Below are 26,854 nucleotides of genomic sequence, written 5' to 3'. Positions count from 1 at the left end.
CCCTTTTTGGGATAGATTTCAAATAGCTCTGATATAGCAGGAACCACTAAATTATGAAATTGCTAAATTGGGAATTGTACTTCAACCCAGAACAAAAAATGTGCTTTGACGGGCACTAAATAACTTTCCCAGCTACAACAGGACAACGGTAACGAGAGATTTAGAGGGATTTAAATTTGAGGCCTAGTATTTAGGCGCTGGGTGACAGGTATGGGTTTAGTGACAGAATTAGACTTGGAAATACACAGTAGCGGGTGTGTGTGAAGTTATTCTGAATGACCCTATGTGCACCTTCAATATTATATACCCTTTTTGGGATAGATTTCAAATAGCTCTGATATAGCAGGAACCACTAAATTATGAAATTGCTAAATTGGGAATTGTACTTCAACCCAGAACAAAAAATGTGCTTTGACGGGCACTAAATAACTTTCCCAGCTACAACAGGACAACGGTAACGAGAGATTTAGAGGGATTTAAATTTGAGGCCTAGTATTTAGGCGCTGGGTGACAGGTATGGGTTTAGTGACAGAATTAGACTTGGAAATACACAGTAGCGGGTGTGTGTGAAGTTATTCTGAATGACCCTATGTGCACCTTCAATATTATATACCCTTTTTGGGATAGATTTCAAATAGCTCTGATATAGCAGGAACCACTAAATTATGAAATTGCTAAATTGGGAATTGTATTTCAACCCAGAACAAGAAATGTGCTTGAACGGACACTAAATAACTCGCCCAGCTACAGCACTAGGGACAGATTTAGCTGGATATAAATTTGAGGCCTAGTATTTAGGCGCTGGGTGACCGGTATGGATTTAGTGACAGAATTAGACTGGGATATGGCCAAAAAATGAACAGACTATTGCTGGTTAAATGCACTTGGTGTGACAGCTTCACCCTGATGTAGGCTTTAGCCAAAAAACAACCACACCATTGAGGGTTAAATGCACTTGGTCGCAGCTTGTGCTGGCGCACCACAAGACACAAAATGGCCGCCGATCACCCCAGAAAAATGAGACTGACAAACGGTCTGTGCAGCCTAAAAACAGTGAGCAATTGAGGATCAGCAGTTCAATGGTCCACAGCTGCAGATCGATCAGTTAATCAAGTCCTTTGGAGGAGTTAATCTGCCTAATCTCGCCCTACTGTCGCAGCCGCAACCTCTCCCTACGCTAATCAGAGCAGAGTGACGGGCGGCGCTATGTGACTCCAGCTTAAATAGAGGCTGGGTCACATGGTGCTCTGGCCAATCACAGCCATGCCAATAGTAGGCATGGCTGTGATGGCCTCTTGGGGCAAGTAGTATGACGCTTGTTGATTGGCTGCTTTGCAGCCTTTCAAAAAGCGCCAAGAAAGCGTCACAAAAGCGCGAAGAAAGCGACGAACACCGAACCCGAACCCGGACTTTTACGAAAATGTCCGGGTTCGGGTCCGTGTCACGGACACCCCAAAATTCGGTACGAACCCGAACTATACAGTTCGAGTTCGCTCATCCCTACTGAAAAGTGATCTCTGAAGACCAAAAGGCAGGGCCTATTATTAGATATAGGGTAGGTTCATATCACGTTTTATGCCTCAGTTTGACATACTGTAAATTTTACAAAAAAAGGATACAAAAACTCAGCACACCACGTTCCTGTCTCTTGCATAGTCCGGTAAAAAAAAACATATATTTTTTTTAAATGTTGAAAAAGTATACATTTTGTTTTACAATGGAACTCTATGGTGAACGGATGCCACTGTATAGCATACGTCAAAAAGATGGGAGACGTATCATGTGAACCACTCTTAGTACTATATACTATGTTACTATGTAGTAGCCAGTGTGATACTGCTATACTATAGTATTTTTTTAAATGTGACATGGAAAAGTAAAAGTAACATCACTAAAATGTATTTGATCTCCTACTAACAAAGCTAGAACCAGCCCTGTACCTCACATAGATCCAGAGATCTGCCCATTAACTGCTCCAATTGCTCTGCTAGATTTATTTGAAGATGGCAGCTTAGGGGGCGTGTCCTTTTTGCTGCAGCTCTCTCCTTGTGACAGCTCTGGGGTGTTTCATTTCTCAGGGGCAGTGTCCTTTCTGCTGAGGAACTCTCCCTGTAACTTTCTCCTCATCTAACAGTAGCTTTAGCTGGTGGTAATCGAAGGATGGAAATGAGCAGGTGTAACCACATCAGTGATGTTACTGAGGTGGACAGAGAAATAAGAAAAAGAAACAGCAGGTGGTGTTATACAGATAGAATTTATTGAGTAACTTAGTGGTTATGCTAAATTTTTGATTATATGCAATGACAAAATTATTCAGATCCAGCTGCTGGTTTGAAATCCGTACTACAAACCGGATTCCCAAAAAGTTAGGACACTATACAAATCGTGAATAAAAACTGAATGCAATAAGCAGATACGCACTGAGTTGAGGCGCGGAGTGTTTGAGGGGTTACCTGTCCTGGATATAGCTACAGCGCCCTTATGGCCCCCTTAAGAGTTATGTTGTGGAATGTCAGGGGACTGGGGGATCCAAAGAAGAGGATTGCTGTGTTCTCTCAGATACGGTCTTTTAGTCCCCACATTCTAGGACTTCAGGAGACTCATCTCACCCCGGAAACGGGACATAGGCTTAAAAAACCCTGGGCCCAGCATCTATTTAATGCATATGGTAGCACGCATTCTAGGGGAGTGGCGCTCTTGTTCCATAGAAGCTTGAGATGTGAGATTCACCACTCCATGATTGACCCAGGAGGTCAATATATTTTCTTATTTGCTCATGTCGACTGTGTCCCATATGTGATAGTCAACCTGTATAACTCACCCCCTGCCTCTGTCTCTCTATTGCAGTCAGTTGTGGGCTTTGTAACTCACTAGCCCAATGCTCGACTATTATGTATGGGGGACTTTAATCAGGTCATGAGTGAGGATATGGACAGATTTAGAAGCAGGGCTGATAGCTTGGGTACGGGAAGTGGAGATACGCCCCTGGCTAGGATTTCTCAGGAGATGGGGTGAATAGATTTGTGGAGGGTCAGGAACCCGTATCTCAGAGAATACTCCTGTTTTACACCCTCTCGTGGCGCCCTCTCTAGAATTGATTACATATTCGGCAGTCCCGCAGCCTACACTGACCTGGTAGATATCAGGTATGGACCGCAAGGCCCCTCTGATCATGCTCCGGTATTGGCTGAGCTGGATCCCTCTGACTCTCCTGGAATAGGAAGTAAGATGCGCATCCACCCTTTCTGGCTCACTCTCTTTGGCCCTTCGGACAGGGTTCCTGATCAGCTAAAGATGTTTTTTGAAGCCCAGGATGCCTCCACTGATCACTTACTACTTTGGGAGACGCTGAAGGCGTACCTTAGAGGTTGCCTTAAGTCTTCCATTTCATATGTAAAGAGGGAAGCGCAGCGTAAAGAGGAAGAATTGCTTGCGAGTTGTAAGGAAGCAGAGAGGATATTTATTGAGTCCCCCACGGAAGAACACAAAGGGGAGTGGATAACCAAAGGTAGACATTATACCATGCATCTGGAGGAGAAGAGCAAAAGGAAACTCTTTTTCCTTAAGCAGCAGGAGTTCGAGGTGGGTAATAATGCGGGGAAGTTGCTGGCCCATATAGCGCGGGCTAACACTATGGCCCCACCAGTACTCCGTCTTAGGGAGACTGATGGTCGCATAGTGGAAACGGTCCGTGACATATTGCAATGTCTTCACGTTTTCTATGCGGACCTATATAAGTCTGCGGCAAATTACACCGAGCAGGACCTGGAGGCGTACCTCACTGAGGTCACCTATCCCCGACTTAGCGACTTGGATAGGGGTATTATGGAAGAGGACATCACCTTGGAGGAAGTGGAGAGAGCCATTTCGGATCTTCCCTCTGGGAAGGCTCCGGGTCCTGATGGCATCCCGGTGGAAGTGTATGCTAGGTATAAGGAGGTGCTGGCGCCACGGTTGGTTAGGTTATATGAGGCGGTGCACTCCGGCGGATCGTTGCCAGATTCTATGTATGATGCTTCCATTGTATTGATCTGCTGGACTGTGGATCTTATCGTCCAATTTCGTTACTGAACTTGGATTATAAAATCCTGACTAGGATATTAGCCAATAGACTCAACAAGGCGATAACCTCGGTGATTCACGCTGATCAATCGGGGTTTATGCCGGGAAGGTCCACTTCGGATAATATCAGGAGAACGCAGGTGGTTGCGCAAATAGGCTCTGCCGGGAAGGAAAGATGGGCCCTGGCCTCTCTGGACACGGCCAAAGCTTTTGATTCCCTGGAATGGCCCTTCTTGATAGCTGTGCTGAGGAGCTTCGGATTTGGCCCCAAGTTTACTAAATGGATCCCTATACTCTATAATAATCCCTCTGCAAGTATTCAGCTCAATGGCTCTCACTCTGAAAAGATCTCTCTGCGCAGGGGTACCAGGCAGGGATGCCCGCTCCCACCTCTATTGTTTGCTATTGCGATAGAACATCTAGCAATCAGAATCAGGCAGGACCCAGTGTACGCAGGGGTATCAATGGGCTGTAGGGAGGAGAGGATAGGACTGTACGCGGATGATCTGATCCTGTTTATGTCTAGTCCGGAGGTGTCCCTGCCAAGGGCGATCGAGGTAATTGCGCTGTTTGGACGTTATTCCGGGCTACACATAAACTGGGGTAAGTCTGCCATCATGCCTTTGTGGGATCACGACTGGGCGAATTACCATCATAATCTTCCGGTAGTTGATAGATTCAAATATCTTGGGGTGATGATCACTAGAGCTCCGCAGCTTTCCTATGATCTGAATGTTGAGCCCCTGGAATCCCTTTTTCAGGATAAAATGAAAACATGGGAGTCCCTCCCGTTGTCCGTTATGGGCAGGCTGAACTTGGTGAAAATGGTCCTGTTACCTAAAGGTTTATATGTGCTGTCTCACGCCTGTACACCGATTCCTCAGAGCTTCTTTAAACGCATACATTCCTTGGTCACTGCTTTTGTCTGGGGGAAGGCTAGAAGGAAGCTCTCACTCTCGGTCCTTCAGAGGTCGAAGTTGCAAGGTGGCGCTGCCCTGCCTGATTTCTTTCTCTATTTTATTGCCAGTCAGCTGAGATTCCTGAGGAGCTGGGTTACTGAGACCTCAAGGCCCAACGCGGAATATTATCTGCATGAATATTTGCAGGTCACCACTTTATGGCCTGTGCTGGAAGGGATGGGACGCCTACAAAAAGCTACTCTCCCGCTGCATAAGCTAGCCCATCAGACATGGCAGGCTTCCAAGCTGAATGCATATAAAGATCTCTCTTGCGACATCCCCATCTGGGATAACTGTATGTTTCCCCACCTATTAGGATTAGAAGGGGTAGGGGAGTGGAGAAGACATGGGATTCGAGCGCTGGGGGACATATACGAGGATAGTAAGCTACTCGCATTCTCGCAAATCCAGGACAGGTTCTTAGTACCAAGCACCATGTTTTATAGGTACCTTCAGTTACGTCATGCACTTCAGACCCAATTCAGAGGTGGTGGTAGAAGCATATCCAAGTATCCCATCATCGGAATACTGAGGTCTCAAGGCCCAAGGGGGATTGTGTCGGCCCTCTATACTCACTTGCTTGACTGCCGTATGCTGGTGACCCCGCTGGCTGTAGAGGATAGGTGGAAGGGGCTTATACCCTCCTTGACCACTGAGGAGTGGGAGGAGGCTTTATTGGCACCTACTAGAGTGTCTCCTTCTATCAATAATAGGATGACGCAGCTCTTCATCTTGCATTACAGCTATTTGACCCCTACCAGGCTTAACAAGATGGGTAGGATGGACAGCTCCAGATGTCACAGGTGTAGTGTGGAGGGTGCAGACTTTTGGCACCTGATGTGGGACTGTTCACACATCAGGCAGTATTGGGTATCTGTACTGGAGACTCTCAGGACCCTGGTGCCTCCAACACTGCAGTTGTGTCCCAAAATGTGCATCCTAGGTATAATAGACAAAGAATCTTGGTCACACTATCATAAGATCTTCCTGGAAAGAACACTGTTTATGGCCAGGAAGGCAGTCGCCCTGCGCTGGATGGGGACACTCCCCCCTCCAGGGGTCAATGGCTTTCCCTAGTGAATACTGCGGTGTCTATGGAGAATATAGTCTACAAGCATAGGGGATGCCCCAGAAGTTTGATAGAGTATGGGGGGCCTGGTGCTCGTCTTCACTCACCATGCATGACTCGAGCCGGTACCTGGTGGCCGACGGTTCTTGATAACCCCTCTTTGGGCACGCAAAGGGGCTTGAGAGAGTTGGCTCAGCTGACCTTCTTAGGCCCACAGTGATGGCCTATATTTGTTATACACCCGCATGTTTTTGTACCTCGATAATACAGTCTCTGTTGTTATTCTGCATGCTGTGCTCAGACGATCACAATTGATCAATATGTCCGTAGTCTTCTTTGTGTATTGCATTTGCTTTATAAAAGGCCCCTGTGAGGGTCACTGTGATTTCCATGTGCCATGCTTGTCATGTTACCTTGCAATAAAACGAGTTTAAAAAAAAAAACTGAATGCAAGATGTGGAGGTGCCAACTTCTAATATTTTATTCAGAATAGAACATAAATCACGGAACAAAAGTTTAAACTGAGAAAATGTACCATTTTAAGGGAAAAATATGTTGAATCAGAATTTCATGGTGTCAACAAATCCCCAAAAAGTTGGGACAAGGCCATTTTCCCCACTGTGTGGCATCTCCCCTTCTTCTTACAACACTCAACAGACGTCTGGGGACCGAGGAGACCAGTTTCTCAAGTTTAGAAATAGGAATGCTCTCCCATTCTTGTCTAATACAGGCCTCTAACTGTTCAATCGTCTTGGGCCTTCTTTGTTGCACCTTCCTCTTTATGATGCGCCAAATGTTCCCTATAGGTGAAAGATCTGGACTGCAGACTGGCCATTTCAGTACCCGGATCCTTCTCCTACGCAGCCATGATGTTGTGATTGATGCAGAATGTTGTGGTCTGGCATTATCTTGTTGAAAAATGCAGGGTCTTCCCTGAAAGAGATGACGTCTGGATGGGAGCATATGTTGTAGTAGAACCTGAATATATTTTTCTGCATTGATGGTGCCTTTCCAGACATGCAAGCTGCCCATGCCACATGCACTCATGCAACCCCATACCATCAGAGATGCAGGCTTTTGAACTGAGCGTTGATAACAACTTGGCTTGTCCTTGTCCTCTTTGGTCCGGATGACATGGCGTCCCAGATTTCCAAAAAGAACTTTGAATCGTGACTCGTCTGACCACAGAACAGTCTTCCATTTTGCCACACTCCATTTTAAATGATCCCTGGCCCAGTGAAAACGCCTGAGCTTGTGGATCTTGCTTAGAAATGGCTTCTTCTTTGCACTGTAGAGTTTCAGCTGGCAACGGCGGATGGCACGGTGGATTGTGTTCACTGACAATGGTTTCTGGAAGTATTCCTGAGCCCATTCTGTGATTTCCTTTACAGTAGCATTCCTGTTTGTGGTGCAGTGTCGTTTAAGGGCCCGGAGATCACGGGCATCCAGTATGGTTTTACGGCCTTGACCCTTATGCACAGAGATTGTTCCAGATTCTCTGAATCTTCGGATGATGTTATGCACAGTTGATGATGATAGATGCAAAGTCTTTGCAATTTTTCGCTGGGTAACACCTTTCTGATATTGCTCCACTATCTTTCTGCGCAACATTGTGGGAATTGGTGATCCTCTACCCATCTTGGCTTCTGAGAGACACTGCCACTCTGAGAAGCTCTTTTTATACCCAATCATGTTGCCAATGGACCTAATTAGTGTTAATTGGTCTTCCAGCTCTTCGTTATGCTCAAATTTACTTTTTCCAGCCTCTTATTGCTACTTGTCCCAACTTTTTGGGGATTTGTTGACACTGTGAAAATTTGAATTAACGTATTTTTCCTTTAAAATGATACATTTACTTGGATTAAACGTTTGATCTGTCATCTACGTTCTATTACAAATAAATTATTGACATTTGCCATCTCCGCATCATTGCATTCAGTTTTTATTCACAATTTGTTTAGTGTCCCAACTTTTTTGGAATCCGGTTTGTATATTTTTCATGAGACAACCCCTTTAATAATTGCAAGGATTTTCCTAGAATAATTGCACATGACGTAACCATGGTAAATAACCGCAGTGGTTTCTTGTCCACTTTCACACTAGCGTTAATATTTTCCGGTATTGAAATCCATCATAGGGTCTGAATACTAGAAAAAAAAAAAATTCAGTTTTGACTCTATTCATTGTCAATGGGGACAAAACGTAACTGAACAGAATGGAGTGCTCCAAAATGCAATTAGTTCGGTTCTCATACCGGAGAGCATGCTGCGGTTTGCTTTCCGTCCTGGGATGCGGAGCAAGACACAATCTGACACAATAGAAAACGTATCCGTCCCCCATTGACTTTCAATGGAGTTCATGACGGATCCGTCTTGGGTCTGTTAAAGATAATACAACCGGATCTGTTCATAACGGATGCAGACGGTTGTATTATTAGTAACGGAAGCTTTTTGCTGAACCCCGCCGGATCCAGTAATAACGCTAGTGTGAAAGTAGCCTAATAATGTGCATTAGTAATTGGCTGCTGGGCTCATCTGATGCATTATGGAGGCTGTACCATAGCATCTGATTCTTCAGCTTGACATAGAAGACCACTTAGGATTTATTTATATAAAACCAGAAGCCCTTTAGGAGAATATGGCTTATAATGAAGATTATGAATCATGAAGCTAAAAGTAGCATAACCTCTATTGGTTTCGTCAAATTAAAAGTGACAGGTTAACATGCCCCTCCCCCCCCCCCACTCCACCTTCAAGTCCCTTCCAACGCACCGCCCATCGCACGCCCCAAACCTCGCCTAAACACCACCCATTCAACACCCCTTATTCTCTTAGATATGATATTGTGTCAGTAATTCCATTAAGTTTTAATATCTTTAAAAAGGTAATTAATATCAGATCGGCAAGGTCCGGCACCCCAGACCTCTGCTGATTAACTGTTAGTAGAGGGAGGCACTCCATGTGCACCACGGCCTCTTCTAGGCATTGTGATGGTCATCAGGAGAGCACGGAGGCTCCCTGAAACAGCTGATCAATGGGGGTGCCAGGACTCTGACCCCTCCAATAGGATAATAATGACCAATCATTGGAATAGGTTATCGACATAATTTCCTGGATAACCCCTTTAATACCCCTCTCACAGTAGAATGTCCTCTTAGTGCTTTCTCACAGTAACTGTGCCTTGTAAGTGCCCCAACAGTTATATTTCTTTAGTGCACCCACACAGTAGAATGCCACCTCAGAGTAAGAATTCCCTGTTAGTGCCCAATGAGTTATGCCCACTTAGTGCCCCCACACAGTAGAATGCATCCTTAGCTACCCCTCACAATAATGCTGCACTAGGTTTTTTCTTGAAATTAGTTTTTGGTCCGAATCGCCAAATCAATAAAAAATTTTATTGAGGTCTGAATTGATTCTATGCTAATCAAACATGCTCCAAGGTCTCCTAATATTTATTTCTCTTTTTTTCCAGAATTTTTGCTCACCCCTCCACCCTTTTAGCTCTTTAATGAAATTAGGAGTAGTAGTAGTGGTGGCTGTTTAGGGTTAATGGTAGTGGCAGTAGAAAGAGTAGTAGCTGCTGTGGTGGTGGGGGCAGCAACAGCAGGCATACACGATAGTAGGTAGACTGGCAATGGCATGATCGCACCATCAGCAATTGCGGATCTGTTTATCGGCCTCAGCCGGGGGAGTGTAAAAATCCTCATCTGATCCATGCCTCATTCATTTTACCAAAAGTGCTGTTTTGCGCACTCGTTGAAGACAACTTTGTCGATTTGAGTGTGACAAGACTAGTGTTGAGCAGGAATATTCGGAAAAAAAAAAATTCTCGCGAATATCGCCACTTCGAGAATTCAATATAGTGCTATATATTCGTTTTTTAGAATATTCGTCATTTTTTTCCCATCTGAAGTCATGATTCCTCCCTGCTTAAGTTGCTTGTGGGCCAATGACTCATTGTTCAGATGGAAAAAAATGACGAATATTCTAAAAACAAATATATAGCACTATATTCTATAGTGCTATATATTTGTTTTTGACCCACGCCTGTATTGTGCGCTCAATATTCGCATATTACGCGATCATTACCTTGCCGATTTTTGCATAAAAAAAGAATGTTATAATATAACGAATATACGAATTCGCAAATATATGACGAATATTCAACTAAATATTCGTGAAATGTCACAATTCGAATATGCCCCTGCAGCTCATCACTAGACAAGACCCCCCCTGCAACGCTAAAAACCCTCTTTGAGATGAAACCCTAGAAAAGACTTTCAGTGCCGCCCTCTTCTAACAGTTAATTAGCAGGGGTCTGGGGTGCCGGATCTTGCCGATCTGATATTGATGACCTATACAGATGATAAGTCATCAATATTAACTACTGAATAATCCTTTAAATGGAGCATAACTACTGTATAGGAGTACTAAGGGGGCATAACTACTTTCAAGGGGGCACTAAGAAGTGTTCTATTTCAAAGGGGCACTATGGGGATATAACAACTGTGTGAGGGCACAAAGGGAGCAAAACTAGTGGCGAGGACTCTTACAAGGCATTCTTACTTTGATGGGACACGAGTAACATAGTTTTTCAGGCTGAAAAAAGACATACAGTATTCAGCCTGTTATCCTGCAAGTTGATCTAGAGGAAGACCATGAGTTAGAAGCCAATTTTCCTCATGTTAGGGGAAAATTCCTTCCCAGTTCCAATCAGGCAATCAGAATAACTCCCTGGATCAATGACCCTTCTCCAAAAATCTAGTAACTTTAAACTGTAATATTATTACACTTCAGACATAGATCCAGGCCCCTCTTGAACAGTTTTAGTCAGTTCACCATCATCACCTCTTCTGGCACAGAGTTTCATAGTGTTACTGCTCTTACAATAAATAATCCCCTTCTGTTTTTGTGTAGAAACCTTCTTTTCTCCAGATGTAGAAGATGGACTCACGGGGCAGGGATGTAATATGCAGTTCAGTTCTGGGCACCAGTCCATAGAAAGGACGCTCTTCAGCTGGAAAAAGTGCAGAGGAGAGCGACTAAACTGATAAAGGGGCATGGAGGGTCTTAGTTATGAAGAAAGATTAAAAAAATTTAATCTATTTAGGCATCTTTCACACGAGCGTGTCCGGATTAGGTCCGGATGCGTCCCGGTGAAATGCCATCAATTGTATTTTTCAACTGTTTCATAAGGTCACACAATGCCATTTGACTCCACATTCTCCACAATTCTACTGCGCTAGTGTTTTTATGTTGCCACAGTCATATAGCTACCTATGTTATCACAGTTGTCTTACATCTGAGGATCAGACATAGCCCTGAAATGCTTCATATTGGACGACACCCACTGTTTTTACTATTGAATGGTTGTCAAATATAACAGGTTTTGTTTTTATAGGGAAACATTGGAATCCAAGTCTTTTTTTTTTTTTTGTCTCTATTGCGTTTACTGTGTGGGAACACCAAGGGAGTATAACTATAAGGGAATTCTTACAGGGTCACTAAGGGGACATAACTACTGTGAAGGGGCATTAATGGAGCATTCTACTGTGTGGGAGCATTAACGCAGCATTTCATTGTATTAGGGCACTAAGGGGGCATATCTACTGTGTGGGGGCACAAAGAGGACAGGCCAGGATTGAGTTTGTACTGTATGGATAGGTCAGAGTTAGAAGCATGGCAAACACAATAAAATGGTATGCCACTCTCTGCACCTACCCTTTGACTGAACTATGTCATTTTTATCATATTGCAAAAAATCTGGGATTTGACTTTGGATATGTATGATTATCAGGGATGTTTCTAGGGTCTCAAAAGATCCGAGGCCCAACCCCAATACATATGTGCCATATTCTCAAAGTATCTGCCCTAAACACACACACACACAAGCTTGCCCTGGGACCAAAGACATATTTTACTTGCTGCATGGACACTAGCAAACATACAGCAATATATACCTCTCACATCCAGTATCTCCCAGGTGATGTCTCCTCTGATGTAGACGTTTTCTTTCCCCATCTTCTACATTCGGGCCAGACAACTTCTTTTAACCGCGTCTAATCTCTACAGAGTTTACCAAACAGTCATCTTAGGTTTTCTAATATCATCATCCTCCCCACCCTGCTACCCCAACAGTATTATCTTGGTGCTGCCCAGAATACTGTTCCTACTGTGCCCCCCAATGCCCCTAAATACTATACCACAGAAATTACACTGCCATACAGATTAGACCACCTATAGTAATATAAAAGTCCTACTTATAGCAAAAATTCCCTCCCAGAGTTCCCTTCTTCGTAATGCTGACCCCTACAATGGCCCCAATAATGATACTACTCCCCAATAATTCCCCTGTTAGTGATAGTGTCCTCCATATTGTGCCCAATAATAATGGCCACCATAGTGCACCCAGCAATAATAATGCTCTCTATAATATTAATAAGGCTCCCCTGTAGTACTTATCCACCATTATAGTGTACCAAACGGAGAAAAACAGAACTGGATCACACATCCACACGCTATGCTTTGATCTATAACTGTTTCTCAGCAAAATTAAACTCGCTTCTTAGCGCAATATTAAGTGCACAGTCCCCTATACTGCATGCTATACAAGAGGCATTAGTGTACATTTTGATCAAAAGGCATAAGCCCACTCACCGCATCAAGGGTGCCTCTTTGAGTGGGATATACTCTAAACTTGGCGCAGCGACAGCACCATTATAGTGTCCCGAGTAGTTATAATGTCCCCTATAAGACCCCCAGTGGTTACTGCCTAATGCACCCTATAGTGCCCCTGTAGTTATAGTGGTTCCCTGCAGTGCCCCAGTGGTTTAATGTCCTCCTGTGGTGCCGCCAAAAGGTATAATACCCTCCTGTAGTGCCCTAGCAGTAAGAAGGCCCTCCTGTGGTGCCTCTATAGGAATAATGCCCTCCTGCAGTGCCCCAGTTCTAATAATGCCCTTCTGTGGTGCCCCTAATAGGTATAATACCCCCCTATAGTCCTATAGTCCCTCCTGTAGTGCCCCAGTAGTAATAAGGCTTTTCTGTGGTGCCCTGTATACTGTAGGTATAATGCCCTCTTGTAGTGCCCCAGAAGGTATAATGCCTTCCTGTAGTGCCCTGGTAGTAATAAGTCCCTCCTGTGGTGCCCCCAATAGGTATAATATACTCCTATAACGCCCAAGTAGTTATTAGGCTCTCCTGTGATTCCCCCTATAGTTATAATACCCTCCTGTAGCGCCGCAGAAGGTATAATGCCCCCTGTAGTTCCAGCAATACTAATAGTGCCCCCCGACAGTTATAATGGCCCCCACATAGTGCCCCCATGTAAAATGATCTCTTCAGTGTCCCCAGTACTTGTAAAGGCCCCTTGTAGTTATAACCAATCTCCCTGTGGCTCCAGCAGGTATAATGCCAACATTTAGTGCCCATAGCACTCACAAAGCCCCCACTGTGGCCAAGATATAATAACAATACTCACCTGACTTCCCACCGCTGGGGGTCCAAGTTGCAGGCTTTTGCATTCAGACAGGCATGTTAAAGTCATTGCGCCGTCTGTGTCTTGGCGCAGACGTGCGCGATAACATCATCACGTCGCCTGAGACCGGGCACAGGCAGTTGCTTGGCGACCGCCTGCGCCGTTCTACAAGCAAGCGGCCACAGTAATTCAACTGTATCGCCGTCCATAGGTCGGCGAGGCAGTTGTATAGATGCCAGCCGTAACATTCTGGGCCCTGGACAAAACATCAGGGGCTCAAGCCCTGAATGATTTGACCTGGCGACGCCCCCGATGATTATGCATCTTTTTCTGTTTATCTTCTCTGTTACCATGCTTTCGAAATACTAACTTCTCTAAAATCTTGAAATATTTCTCAAATGACTATGGAGCTGGAAACATTACTTTATTATAGGTCTAAGGGTACTTTCACACTAACGTTTTTGTTTTCCGGTATTGAGTTTTGTCACATTAATACCGGATCCGTTTTTCTGGATGACACCGGAGAGACAGATACGGTATTTCAATTCATTTATCAGACGGATCCGCACACGGATCTGTCTGACAAATGTCATTAGTTTGCGTCCGGATTGCCGGATCCGGCAGGCAGTTCCGGCGATGGAACCGCCTGCTGGAATCCTCTGCCGCAAGTGTGAAAGTACCCTAAAAAATCCCACATATGTGTGATTGTTTATATCCCACAGCACTGTTGAGTGGTTGTGATCTTTGTTGTCAGGAATGGCATGCTGAGTAACTGAAATCGGTTTGGGGCTTATACGGGCGGCGTTCGGGAGGGACTTGGAGGGGTTGTGGGTGGGGTTATGGGCAGGGAAAGGGGCGTGTCGACCTGTCACTTTTAGTTTGACGAAACCTATAGAGGCTATGTACTGCTAAATACAAGCAACCATATCAAAATCAATGATAATGGGGGGGCTACAGCTTTCCCACTTGGCTGTTTTCTTGGCTTTTGACCTCAGTCTAGGTGTCCACGAGTTATGTCATGGCTAACGTTAAAATGAAAATCAGAGATCATATAGTACATGACAATCTCCTTCTAATAAAGCTACAAAAAGTCCTGTACCTCACATGGATCCAGAAATCTCCTAATTCATTGATCTGCTAGATTTATGTTAAGCTGGCAGCTCAAGGGGAGTGTCTCTTCTGCTGCAGCTCAGGGGGTGTGTCTCAGCTCTCCCTATCACAGCTCAGGAGGCAGTTGAAGTATGAAACTGAGCATGTGCGGCCGTCTCAGTGAGCAGGACAAAGAAATAAGAAAAAAACTGCAGGTGACACTATACAAATACTTTTTATTGAATAACTTAGTGGCTATGCTAAATTTTTTATGACATTCAATTGCAAAACAATTCAGATACAGGTGCTGGATTGAAAACTGTAGAATATTTTTGGTGGCACAACCCCTTTAACCCATTCTAACCCAGATCACCTTTTCATTATTCCTCAGCCACACTGGTTTACTTAACCCCTTCCTGACTGCCATACAGCTATATACATGCTATTTGCACATGCCCTGTGCAGCTAGCAATCCTGGTCAATCCTTTTATTAACACTTATTTATGCTGCTGCTGGGTTTTTATGGGTGGATTGCCGACCCACGAGATGTTATATAGTTATATGGATAAAAGAGCTGTACAGGGAGTGCAGAATTATTAGGCAAATGAGTATTTTGACCACATCATCCTCTTTATGCATGTTGTCTTACTCCAAGCTGTATAGGCTCAAAAGCCTACTACCAATTAAGCATATTAGGTGATGTGCATCTCTGTAATGAGAAGGGGTGTGGTCTAATGACATCAACACCCTATATCAGGTGTGCATAATTATTAGGCAACTTCCTTTCCTTTGGCAAAATGGGTCAAAAGAAGGACTTGACAGGCTCAGAAAAGTCAAAAATAGTGAGATATCTTGCAGAGGGATGCAGCACTTTTAAAATTGCAAAGCTTCTGAAGCGTGATCATCGAACAATCAAGCGTTTCATTCAAAATAGTCAACAGGGTCGCAAGAAGCGTGTGGAAAAACCAAGGCGCAAAATAACTGCCCATGAACTGAGAAAAGTCAAGCGTGCAGCTGCCAAGATGCCACTTGCCACCAGTTTGGCCATATTTCAGAGCTGCAACATCACTGGAGTGCCCAAAAGCACAAGATGTGCAATACTCAGAGACATGGCCAAGGTAAGAAAGGCTGAAAGACGACCACCACTGAACAAGACACACAAGCTGAAACGTCAAGACTGGGCCAAGAAATATCTCAAGACTGATTTTTCTAAGGTTTTATGGACTGATGAAATGAGAGTGAGTCTTGATGGGCCAGATGGATGGGCCCGTGGCTGGATTGGTAAAGGGCAGTGAGCTCCAGTCCGACTCAGACGCCAGCAAGGTGGAGGTGGAGTACTGGTTTGGGCTGGTATCATCAAAGATGAGCTTGTGGGGCCTTTTCGGGTTGAGGATGGAGTCAAGCTCAACTCCCAGTCCTACTGCCAGTTTCTGGAAGACACCTTCTTCAAGCAGTGGTACAGGAAGAAGTCTGCATCCTTCAAGAAAAACATGATTTTCATGCAGGACAATGCTCCATCACACGCGTCCAAGTACTCCACAGCGTGGCTGGCAAGAAAGGGTATAAAAGAAGAAAATCTAATGACATGGCCTCCTTGTTCACCTGATCTGAACCCCATTGAGAACCTGTGGTCCATCATCAAATGTGAGATTTACAAGGAGGGAAAACAGTACACCTCTCTGAACAGTGTCTGGGAGGCTGTGGTTGCTGCGGCACGCAATGTTGATGGTGAACAGATCAAAACACTGACAGAATCCATGGATGGCAGGCTTTTGAGTGTCCTTGCAAAGAAAGGTGGCTATATTGGTCACTGATTTGTTTTTGTTTTGTTTTTGAATGTCAGAAATGTATATTTGTGAATGTTGAGATGTTATATTGGTTTCACTGGTAAAAATAAATAATTGAAATGGGTATATATTAGTTTTTTGTTAAGTTGCCTAATAATTATGCACAGTAATAGTCACCTGAACACACAGATATCCCCCTAAAATAGCTAAAACTAAAAACAAACTAAAAACTACTTCCAAAAATATTCAGCTTTGATATTAATGAGTTTTTTGGGTTCATTGAGAACATGGTTGTTGTTCAATAATAAAATTAATCCTCAAAAATACAACTTGCCTAATAATTCTGCATTCCCTGTAAACCCGCGCTGACTAAAAGTGCTCAAATAATCTTCCTGGTTAATATATATTATTGCTTAGTCACAGTTAGAGTTTTTACCTGCTCCAGGCGTGCTCAGGTAACCTGGATTACATACAAGATGGTTGGTGCTTGTGTCCTCTCGCCGTCATTCCACGGTAGCGTCGCGATATGTTGTCTCCCTGACAACATCAAGCGGCTTCTACCCAGACGCGCAAGCTACCGGCCGGAGCCACGCGCACGTGAGTGACAGAAGCCTGAAGATATCGCAAAGCTACTGTGGAATGACTGCCAGAGGACGCAAGCACCAACCATCTTGTATGTAATCTAGCTTACCTGAGCACGCCTGGAGCAGGTAAAAACTCTAACTGTGACTAAGTAGTTTTAATATTTAAGAAAAAAAAGCTATAATTAAAAAAAATTCCTTTTTTTAATAATAATTAGCAGTTTTCCTCCAAATTAAACCTAAAAAAAAGAAAAAAAAACTCTAAAAAACATTCTAATAAAAAGTCCTAGGTGTCAAGTAAAAACAAAAGTCGCAAAAAATTTTTTTGTAGTCAAGCAAATAAAAAAGCTACAGTCACTAAACCACCTGGTGCACAAAATCACAAACAGTTGCCTGGCCTTTTTGGGCCCGGTGATGAAAGGGTTAAGACGGGACTTCAAAACAATGATAAAAATAGTCCCCCCCTTCATAGTGGTGAATTTTCCTACCTCATACAAAAGGGTTTGATGTTTGTTTCCAGCTCTGCACCAATTCTAAGACGGTTGGGTCAACTACCCATTCAATCTCTTACAAAAAGAGGGGAGTCCTACATAGGCACCAAATAGTAAGGTGACCAGACCAACCAGGTCTGGGTCCGCTATCTTCAAGACCCCAAATCAGAATTTTGGTAGGTCTACCTCTGGTACCTACGCCATTGCCACTATTGTTATTCTCTATACAGTTTTAGAACTGACTCATCATTTAGCTCCCACGCCGAGAATATTAATCCAGGTGGTTTCTAGTAGAAAGTTTACTGTAAAGAAAGTCAGTTAAGTTCATAAAATCTATGTCTTCAAGAAAACTTTTCGAACAACTGAAACTTACATTGACCTCCATCAATTTTACTCTATTAATTCCTGTATTTTTTTTTGCTGTACTGTATGCTCGAGCAATACATGCTTGGAATCCAATTTGAGTAAAAAAATGTCAGCATAATAATCCTCCCTGTGCGGAGATAATGGGCTAAGAAAAGTCAGAAACTGCAGAATAGCAGCAAACTATTTATTCAGTAGGCGATGACACTGGAAGATTTAGCGAACATAAGTAATTTCGTTTCACTTCTCTAAATTAGAAGCTGCTTATATTTGTAAATGCAATGTTCTTTCCAGTCCCTCATTACAATGGAATTAATCCAGGCCGGACTTAATTGCATTTATATTTCCTACAATAGGCAATCATTATTTCTAAATTCTAGCATTTACTAATAGAATTGAAAAAAATGTAAGATGACCTGGGAGGAAAATGGCTTGATTATGCAAAAATTTCTATATGTCTATCTATCTATCTATCTATCTATCTATCTATCTATCTATCTATCTATCTATCCCCTGTCTATCTATCTACCTATCTATTTATCTATTCACTATCTATCTATCTATCTATCTATCTATTATCTGTCTGTCTATCTCATATCTATCTATCTATCTATCTATCTATCTGTCTGTCTGTCTGTCTATCTATCTATCTATCTATCTATCTATCTATCTATCTATCTATCTATCTGCCTGTCTATCTCATATCTATCTATCTATCTATCTATCTATCTATCCATTATCTGTCTATCTTTCCTTTAAGGGAAAGATCACCTATTCATGCAGTAAATGTCAAAAACGTCTATTTACTTTTAGGTGTGGAACACTTGGGGTCATTTATCAAACTGGTGTTTTCCAAATGTGCAGTCAAAAATGAAAGATGGAATCGTATTGGTTGCTATGGGCAACTAATCCAGTTCTACTTTACACCAGTTTGATAAATGACCCCGATTGTTTCTTGTCCAAACTGATAATTATAAACAAGGTCACGACCACATGTGACATAAAGGCTGAATGCACATGGCCGAGTTTCACGGCCGTGTGCGGGCTGTGCAACCGCGGCCTGGATCCCTTATTTAAAAATAAGTTTAACATAAAAACATGATTAGATAATTTTCCGAGGACATATATAGATGAGCAGAAAGACAAGGAATTTGACCAGAATCCACCTGGTATAGATCATACCAGTGTATTACTGTATTGCGGCGGCAGCAGGGAGCGCACGGCGTCATAGCAACCAATGACGCCGTGTGCTCCTGCTCTCAGCAGGGATCCAGGACGCGGTTCCACGGCCCGCACACGGCCGTGTGCATTCGGCCAAATACTGAGGAATATTCTCTGCAGAATTGTGTGCAGAAACTTTGTAGCAGCGATGTGGACGAGGTTTCAGAAATCTCATCTAAAACCTGTAGAGAAATTAAAGAAACCCCAAACTGTAAACTGGCTTGCTTATTGGGATTTCAATCTGCAACATGCAAATTTATGCTATGGGTTTTACCTGGGGGTTAATAGTTATGAAAGACCTGCAGTGGTTCCTACAGCAATGCTGCCATAGAAATAGTCCATTTCAGTATTTTCTGTGGCGGTGGATTCTGGTCAAATTCCTTGTCTTTCTGCTCATTTATATATGTCCTCGGAAAATTATCTAATCATGTTTTTATGTTAAACTTATTTTTAAATAAGTTTGGGGGATTTTTAATTTAATTTTCCATGTCAAGATCTATATTGAAACAAAAACCATAAAATCCTGGTGTTTTCACACTGGCCACTAAGCCTAATAATAGGCATCACTTCTTGGTCTGTACAGATTACTTTACTGCAGTTACCTGCTTATCTTTCATTCTAAGCCTGCCTGTAATGATATCACCTCCGTGTATAGATAAGACCGGATCCACCATTCACAATAGGTGACAGTCAGAGCTTATCTATTCCTTCCTTGTACAGTGACCTCTGCGCAGGTCACAGAGCTCCTAGAGAACTCTCCCATAGAGGTCAATGCGGTCCCCTCCAGACCATTGTGCCATAAAGAAATGTTTAAATGCTGTTAAGAACAAGTCATGGCAAGATGGTCGTCCTTATAATCCTGGTTAGGACACAGAATAAAAAAACTGCAATCAGAAAATAATAACCAATTAGAATGTTTTTAACTGGCAGACAAATAATAATAATGTGACACATTCCCTTAAGTGTTTCTACACTTTTACACTTTTAAGTCTATGTAATTTGTATGCTCGCAATCATTTACTTTTATGAAAGTTTTTATGAAAACAAAAATAAAAGATATGCAAATAGTCTTGATTAGAAATATCCTAACATTTTGTGTTTACATTTGTTAGACAGTGAGAAGTAAAGGACAGATGGAAAGTGTTACTGCAGCATCAGACAACACAGGGTTTATTTGTAGTCTGTAACTATGGCGACACAGAACTGAGTAGAAGCTGTAGATATTTTTAAGCAAGACTTTCACAGAATAGTTATACTTTTCATTTTGGCTCTATTGCCGTATTTACAGACGATTGATTGCAAAAGTAAGCATACTTATTAAAGGGGTAATGCCGTGATTGATGTAAAAAATTAAAATCAGACATTGCAGATGTAACATATACTTGGTGAGTTATAACATATAGTTAACGTGTTATGACTGACTGTTAACTCTGCTGCATCTCCACTTCTTAAGCAAATCTATGCAAATGCAGCAGAGTTAACACACACACATGGTGAGTTATCACATCTAGTTAACATGCATGATACATCCGTATAGGGTACATGACAGTCTCTTACTAACAAAGCTAGAACCAGCCCTGTACCTCCCATGGATCCAGAGATCTCCCCATTCATTGCTCCAATTGCTCTGCTAGATTATCTTCAGCCTGTGTCCTTTCTGCTGCAGATCTCTCCCTGTAACTGCCACAACTTCTAACAGAACATATGGCTGGTGGCAGTTGAAGATTTAAACTGAGCGCGTGCGACCAGCTCAGCGAGGTGGGCAGAAAATAAGGGAAAGAACAAACAGCAGGTGGCGCTAAACAGACACATGTTATTGAATAGATCACCGGGTACAATAAATATTTAATTACACGCAATTACAAAAAGTATTCAGATCCAGGTGCTGGTTTGAAAAAATGTGGAATATGTTTTGTGACACAAACCGTTTAAGCAGTCGATGTGATTATATTTTGTCTCACTTCTGTTCTCAGAAATGGCAGCGTCATCGTGGTGTTCACTGCTCAATTTACACAAGTTCTATTGCATGAAAATATTCAGAAGGCTCTAACTCTCGGGATTCAGGGAAACCATTCGCAACTCACAGCAAAGTACAAAGTAGATGTCTCAACCATAATGATCACAGGTAAAGAAATGTTAAGGGATCTGGCCTACTGAAGCTTAGTTTGTTATTCAGGACCAAGAGATCAAAAATGTACAATTTAAATTGAGGTTTTAGCTTTGCCGGGGGGAGGTTTATCCACCAAATTAGGCTCCCCCTCAACACCTTCCCCCCGGATGGGTTTTATATTCATCTGGGTGGCGGTGGGGAGGGGTATAAGGGACACATCACAATGGGTTAGGCATATCTGACATATGCTAATCTTCTTTGTATTTGCTTTTTTTTTCTTGATATATATGTATGTAAAAGAAATGAAATGATAAAATATTTAATTATAAAAAAAAAAAAATTTAGTTCCATAAAATCGATGGCATGGACTGCTCTGCAATTTTTGCCACATAATGCCTAGAATGGATCATTAAGCTTTGGTGTTACTTTCGCACAATACCAACAAAGCGAGTTGAAGTAATGAAATCCAATGTGCACGTCTTGATTCATCAAGCTTTCAAGAAGGTGCCACATTTCTGCTTAAGAATTAGATATTACATAAAAGTATCCAAAACCTAAAAGAATCAGTCATGTGATCCAAGTGATAATGAATTTATCAGTCGTGAATTTTTGCTGAAATGTTATACAAAAACATTAATGTGTCATAAAATTATCCCATATACATAGTAAAGTATTTTACAATTTCAAAAAAATCTTATCTCCATTCTGCATCAAATTTCTCCAACAAAATCCACATATAACTTGAATTGCAATCCTTTTTTAAAGGGAATGTGTCGTCAGAAAATGACCTATTGCATGCTCTGTGACCTGTGCAGAGGTCAGGATGAAGTAGATAAGCTATGACATCACTTACTGTGAATGGTCGATCCTGTGTTATCTATATAGAGGTGTTACTTGTCATTGCAAGTCTGCCTGTGGTGATAATTACCTATTATTAGGCCTAGTGGCAGTGTGAAAACTCTTGGTCTTCCTTTCCTGGGGCGGTTCGCATGTGAGCCAGTTTCTTTGTAGCGCTTGATGGTTTTTGTGACTACACTTGGGGACACTTTCAAAGTTTTCCCAATTTTTCGGACTGACTGACCTTCATTTCTTAAAGTAATGATGGCCACTCGTTTTTCTTTACTTAGCTGCTTTTTTCTTGCCATAATACAAATTCTAACAGTCTATTCAGTAGGACTATCAGCTGGGTATCCACCTGACTTCTCCACAACGCAACTGATGGTCCCAACCCCATTTATAAGGCAAGAAATCCCACTTATTAAACCTGACAGGGCACACCTGTGAAGTGAAAACCATTTCAGGTGACTACCTCTTGAAGCTCATCAAGAGAATGCCAAGAGTGTGCAAAGCAGTAATCAAAGCAAAAGGGGGCTACTTTGAAGAACCTAGAATATGACATATTTTCAGTTGTTTCACACTTTTTTGTTATGTATATAATTCCACATGTGTTAATCAATAGTTTTGATGCCTTCAGTGTGAATCTACAATTTTTATAGTCATGAAAATAAAGAAAACTCTTTGAATGAGAAGGTGTGTCCAAACTTTTGGTCTGTACTGTACTATATATATATCGTAAAAATGTGGTTTAAGCAATAGATAATTTTCTGATGACACATTCCCATTAAATTAGCAGCATGTTAAAGGGATGCTGTAATCTGGGGAAAGTCAGATAGGTGCAGGTCCCAACTGTGAGAACCGCAACTATCTCCAAAACAAGCCCCCAGAAGTGAAGAAGAGTGCACTGCGCATGTACAGCCACTCTCCATTCATTTCTATGAAAGTTTCTAAAAAAAACAGAGCAAGCATGCTATGGCCATCATAGTTTTATTTTTCAATCATATAAATTTTCTTAAAGGGTACCTGTCACCATTGAAATGAATGACAACCTGCAACCAGCATGTTATAGAGCAGGAGGAGCTGAGCAGATCCATATATAGTTCTATGGGAAAAGAGTCAGTAAAACTTACAATCTATTCATTTAAAGCTTTGGTCTTTCTAGGCTTAGGAGTCATATGGACTCTACATGACTAAGCACAGAGAATTAGCTGTCATTAATAACTAGGACTGACTAAATGACTTCTAAGCCTAGAAAGAGCAGAAATCAATCTGCTCAGCTCCTCCTGCTCTATAACATGCTGCCTGCAGGTTGTACTGCATTTTCATGGCGACAGGTTCCCTTTAAGAAAATTAATATGATTGAAAAATAAAACTATGATGGCCACAGTTATGTCTATATAAATTTTTAAAAATTGACCATCATTATGCTTTAATGAGATTGAATAAATTGTGTTGATTTTGCAGATTCACACCCGTTTACTACAGCAAGTTCTATCACAAGTAGACCAACCACTGCAGGTAAGTGGTGATAGGTACAACAAAAAACACATGAAAGTGTTCTTGTTCAAACCAATACTAAACCTTATAACGGAGTTTTTGATGCACTCACCTTAGCTGAGATAAGACAGGCCTGCAATCCATTTGGAAAAGGTTTAGGAGAGGCATTCATTAGGATATGGCCACACGTTCAGGTTTCCTGATGCAGTTTTGGAAGCCAAAACCAGGAGTGAAATCCGAGGAGAAGAGAAGTCATATCTGTTCTGTGTACTCTCCCTCCTTTTATGATCGAATCCTGATTTTGGATTCCAAAACTGCATCATGAAACCTGACCGCGTGACCGTGCCGTTGTGATGTTCCCCATTTGAAGGTCATCATTTATCAACAGTGTCACTTGGACAATATGTAGCACACATGGCCACTACCTTGTCATTACCCCTGTTTTACAAATGTCCTTCTTATGTAAGGTAAACAATGTCAATATGTTGTAGGGACTGCACTTGTTTTCCGATGTTTCTTCTCCATATTTTTGTTGTATAATGCTTGATGCTTGACTTCATGTGAAGTTACTGAGAAATAATGCAAGGTTGGAGGGTACTAAAAATATAACAGCTGGGCTCGCTGTGGTTTGATGTAGGTTAATGTAGTTGCAGAGACTAAAACAAGCCTTTGTACGGCTCTACTCTCACTGGTAGTTATCTTTATGGTATGCTCTTCCATCATTTTTACAGAATAACATATAGAAATCTCAGCTGATGTCCCTATTGATTTCAAAAGAATTGTTCTGAATGCAGAAGCCATGAGTTGGATTTACGCAGCGGCCATTCTGTGATGTTTTCTGGTGCTTTGAATGGTATGAATAGCGAATGTTGCACTGCTATTCTACACAATTTAATTCAACTAGAAACAAATGGCATCCATAAAAAAGACGAATGGGGCTAGGTGATGAATCAGTGGTGGGGTGAGGTGTAAAGGGAATGCACTCATCTATTTGAGTTGTGCTAATAACACACAACTGCCTCCAGAATGGATGTGGAATGGCAGCAGATACCTTAGTGTCTGGCCAGAAACCCAGATGGAGAGATGCATCTTAAGGAAGGACAACACTAATGTAAATTCAATTTTAAGTGGACAACACATTTGAAAATTGATCCAATTTCTTCATTAGGTCCATTGAGTACCTGATGAAGAAACTGGATCAATTTTGAAATGTGTTAGCCAAATAAAATTACATTTACACTAATCTTGGAGTTGAGAGGCACTTTCTCTACACCGCTGTTCTTCCCTAAGATATCTAGATCCCATTCAGTTCTTTTATGTTTCCATTATGATCCTTTAAAAATGGATCCCTCACAGATCTCAGCTTGAAGGTTCATGTGAACAGCCAGGGATAGCCATTCTTCTTGAGTGGTTGGAACAAAATAATGATTAGAGATGAGCGAAGTTCTTCAAAATTCTATTCGGCTGCTTTGCTGAATTAAAAAAAAAATTAGCTTTGTGACTAGGGATAAGCGAACCCGGTGAAGTTCGGGTTCGCCGGGTTCAGCCGAACTTCAGGTCAACGTTTGGGTTCGGGACCAAAACTTGACCCGAACTCGAACCCGTACCTCATTAAAGTCAATGGGGACCCGAACTTCACTTTATTATTTTTCGTTATAACATGGTTATAACGGAAAATAAGTCAGAGACAGGGGAAGAAAAAAAGAGGGTTAGTCACTGGGCCTTTCAGAATGATGGTCCAGGGATAACTTCGCAGGGCGCCAAAGGTAGGTCAAAAGTACGTGTAGTTCGTTTGTACCAGAATTTATGGAAAACAAGTATATGTATATATTTATAAAAAATATATATATATAAAAAATATAAATTTTAGTGGAACAAAAGGAGGGCAGGCTGCCACTGGTCTCGACCCACCCTGATGCCCTCAAGGTGGGTGATTAGGAAGAAAACAGTGGGGTTGCGTGGAAACGCTAGAAAGGACCACAGAGAGGCGCCAAGATCCCTAGTATCTAGGGTTGTGATGGTATATACCCAAAAAGGATAGAAACTTGAGTTGTTAGATACACATAAGTGGGGTGACAGTACTTTCACACTCACCAATTTATTTATTATGATTCTCACGGTCAATTCGTATATGGTGTGCGAATAGCAAATGTAGTATTAGGTAAATATAAAACCTTTGGCAAATATAAAATCTAGATATAAAATCAAGATATAAAATCAAAATTGTAGTACTCACTTCACCCAGGAGGGTAATGTGGGATAAAGCACAGGACACCCACATCACACCTCCTGCGCCTGGATCGCCAGTAGAGTCTCACGGATGAACAATGATCACTCAGGAGTTCTTGTTCATTCTTTATGTTCTTTTATTCCAAAGCCAGGGTGGGGGAGTGAGCAGCTCGACGCGTTTCGGGGCCTCTTAATGGGTCCCCTTCATCAGGAGCATATTTGATTTTATATCTTGATTTTATATCTAGATTTTATATTTGCCAAAGGTTTTATATTTACCTAATACTACATTTGCTATTCGCACACCATATACGAATTGACCGTGAGAATCATAATAAATAAATTGGTGAGTGTGAAAGTACTGTCACCCCACTTATGTGTATCTAACAACTCAAGTTTCTATCCTTTTTGGGTATATACCATCACAACCCTAGATACTAGGGATCTTGGCGCCTCTCTGTGGTCCTTTCTAGCGTTTCCACGCAACCCCACTGTTTTCTTTATAACGGAAAATAGCATTCTTAAGACAGAATGCTAAATAAAATGGACATTGAAGATTAAAAAAAAAAAAAACACATCCACTTGATCGCGCAGCATTGACCGTGCATGTCTTCTTTCTTCAGGACCTGCAAAAGGACCTGCGGTGACTACACCGCGCTTACCACGTGGAGAGTGAGGTGACGTCACCACAGGTCCTGCTGAATAAAGATTCTATCTTCATTCAGCAGAACCTGTGGTGACGTCACTGCAGGTCTTTTTGCAGGCCCTGAAGAAAGATGTGCGCTATCAAGGCTGCGAGATCAAGTGGATGAGGTGAGTTTTTTTAATTATTTTTAACCCCTCAATGTCCAGTTAATTTAGCATTCTGTTTTAAGAATGCTATTATTTTCCATTATAACCATGTTATAACGGAAAATAATTAAATCACCCGAACACCGAACCCGAACTTCAGTGCATGAACCCGAACTTTGCATTTGGGGTTTGCTCAGCCCTATTTGTGACGAATTACATCACCACAAAGCACATTTTTTGTAAGTAGCGGATGCAACAACAGGGAACGGCGATTGCGCCGGCCCCTGTAAT

The 26,854-nt window shown here is 42.1% G+C and overlaps 1 protein-coding gene across 1 annotated transcript in view; it reads left to right on the top strand.

Moving 5' to 3' along the window:
- Nucleotides 1-26,854, top strand: part of TMPRSS15 (transmembrane serine protease 15) — a 508,008-nt gene that overhangs the window by 56,960 nt on the left and 424,194 nt on the right. Inside the window, exons 5-6 of the mRNA XM_044285898.1 lie at nucleotides 21,072-21,223; nucleotides 23,510-23,563. Of these exons, the coding sequence (XP_044141833.1) occupies nucleotides 21,072-21,223; nucleotides 23,510-23,563 (206 nt within the window). The remainder of the gene's footprint in view (nucleotides 1-21,071; nucleotides 21,224-23,509; nucleotides 23,564-26,854) is intronic.

Source organism: Bufo gargarizans, chromosome 3 (genome assembly GCF_014858855.1).
Source record: "Bufo gargarizans isolate SCDJY-AF-19 chromosome 3, ASM1485885v1, whole genome shotgun sequence".
Taxonomy (NCBI): Eukaryota; Metazoa; Chordata; class Amphibia; order Anura; family Bufonidae; genus Bufo; species Bufo gargarizans.
Note: the sequence above shows the minus strand (reverse complement) of the source record. Positions and strands in the feature narration are given on the sequence as shown.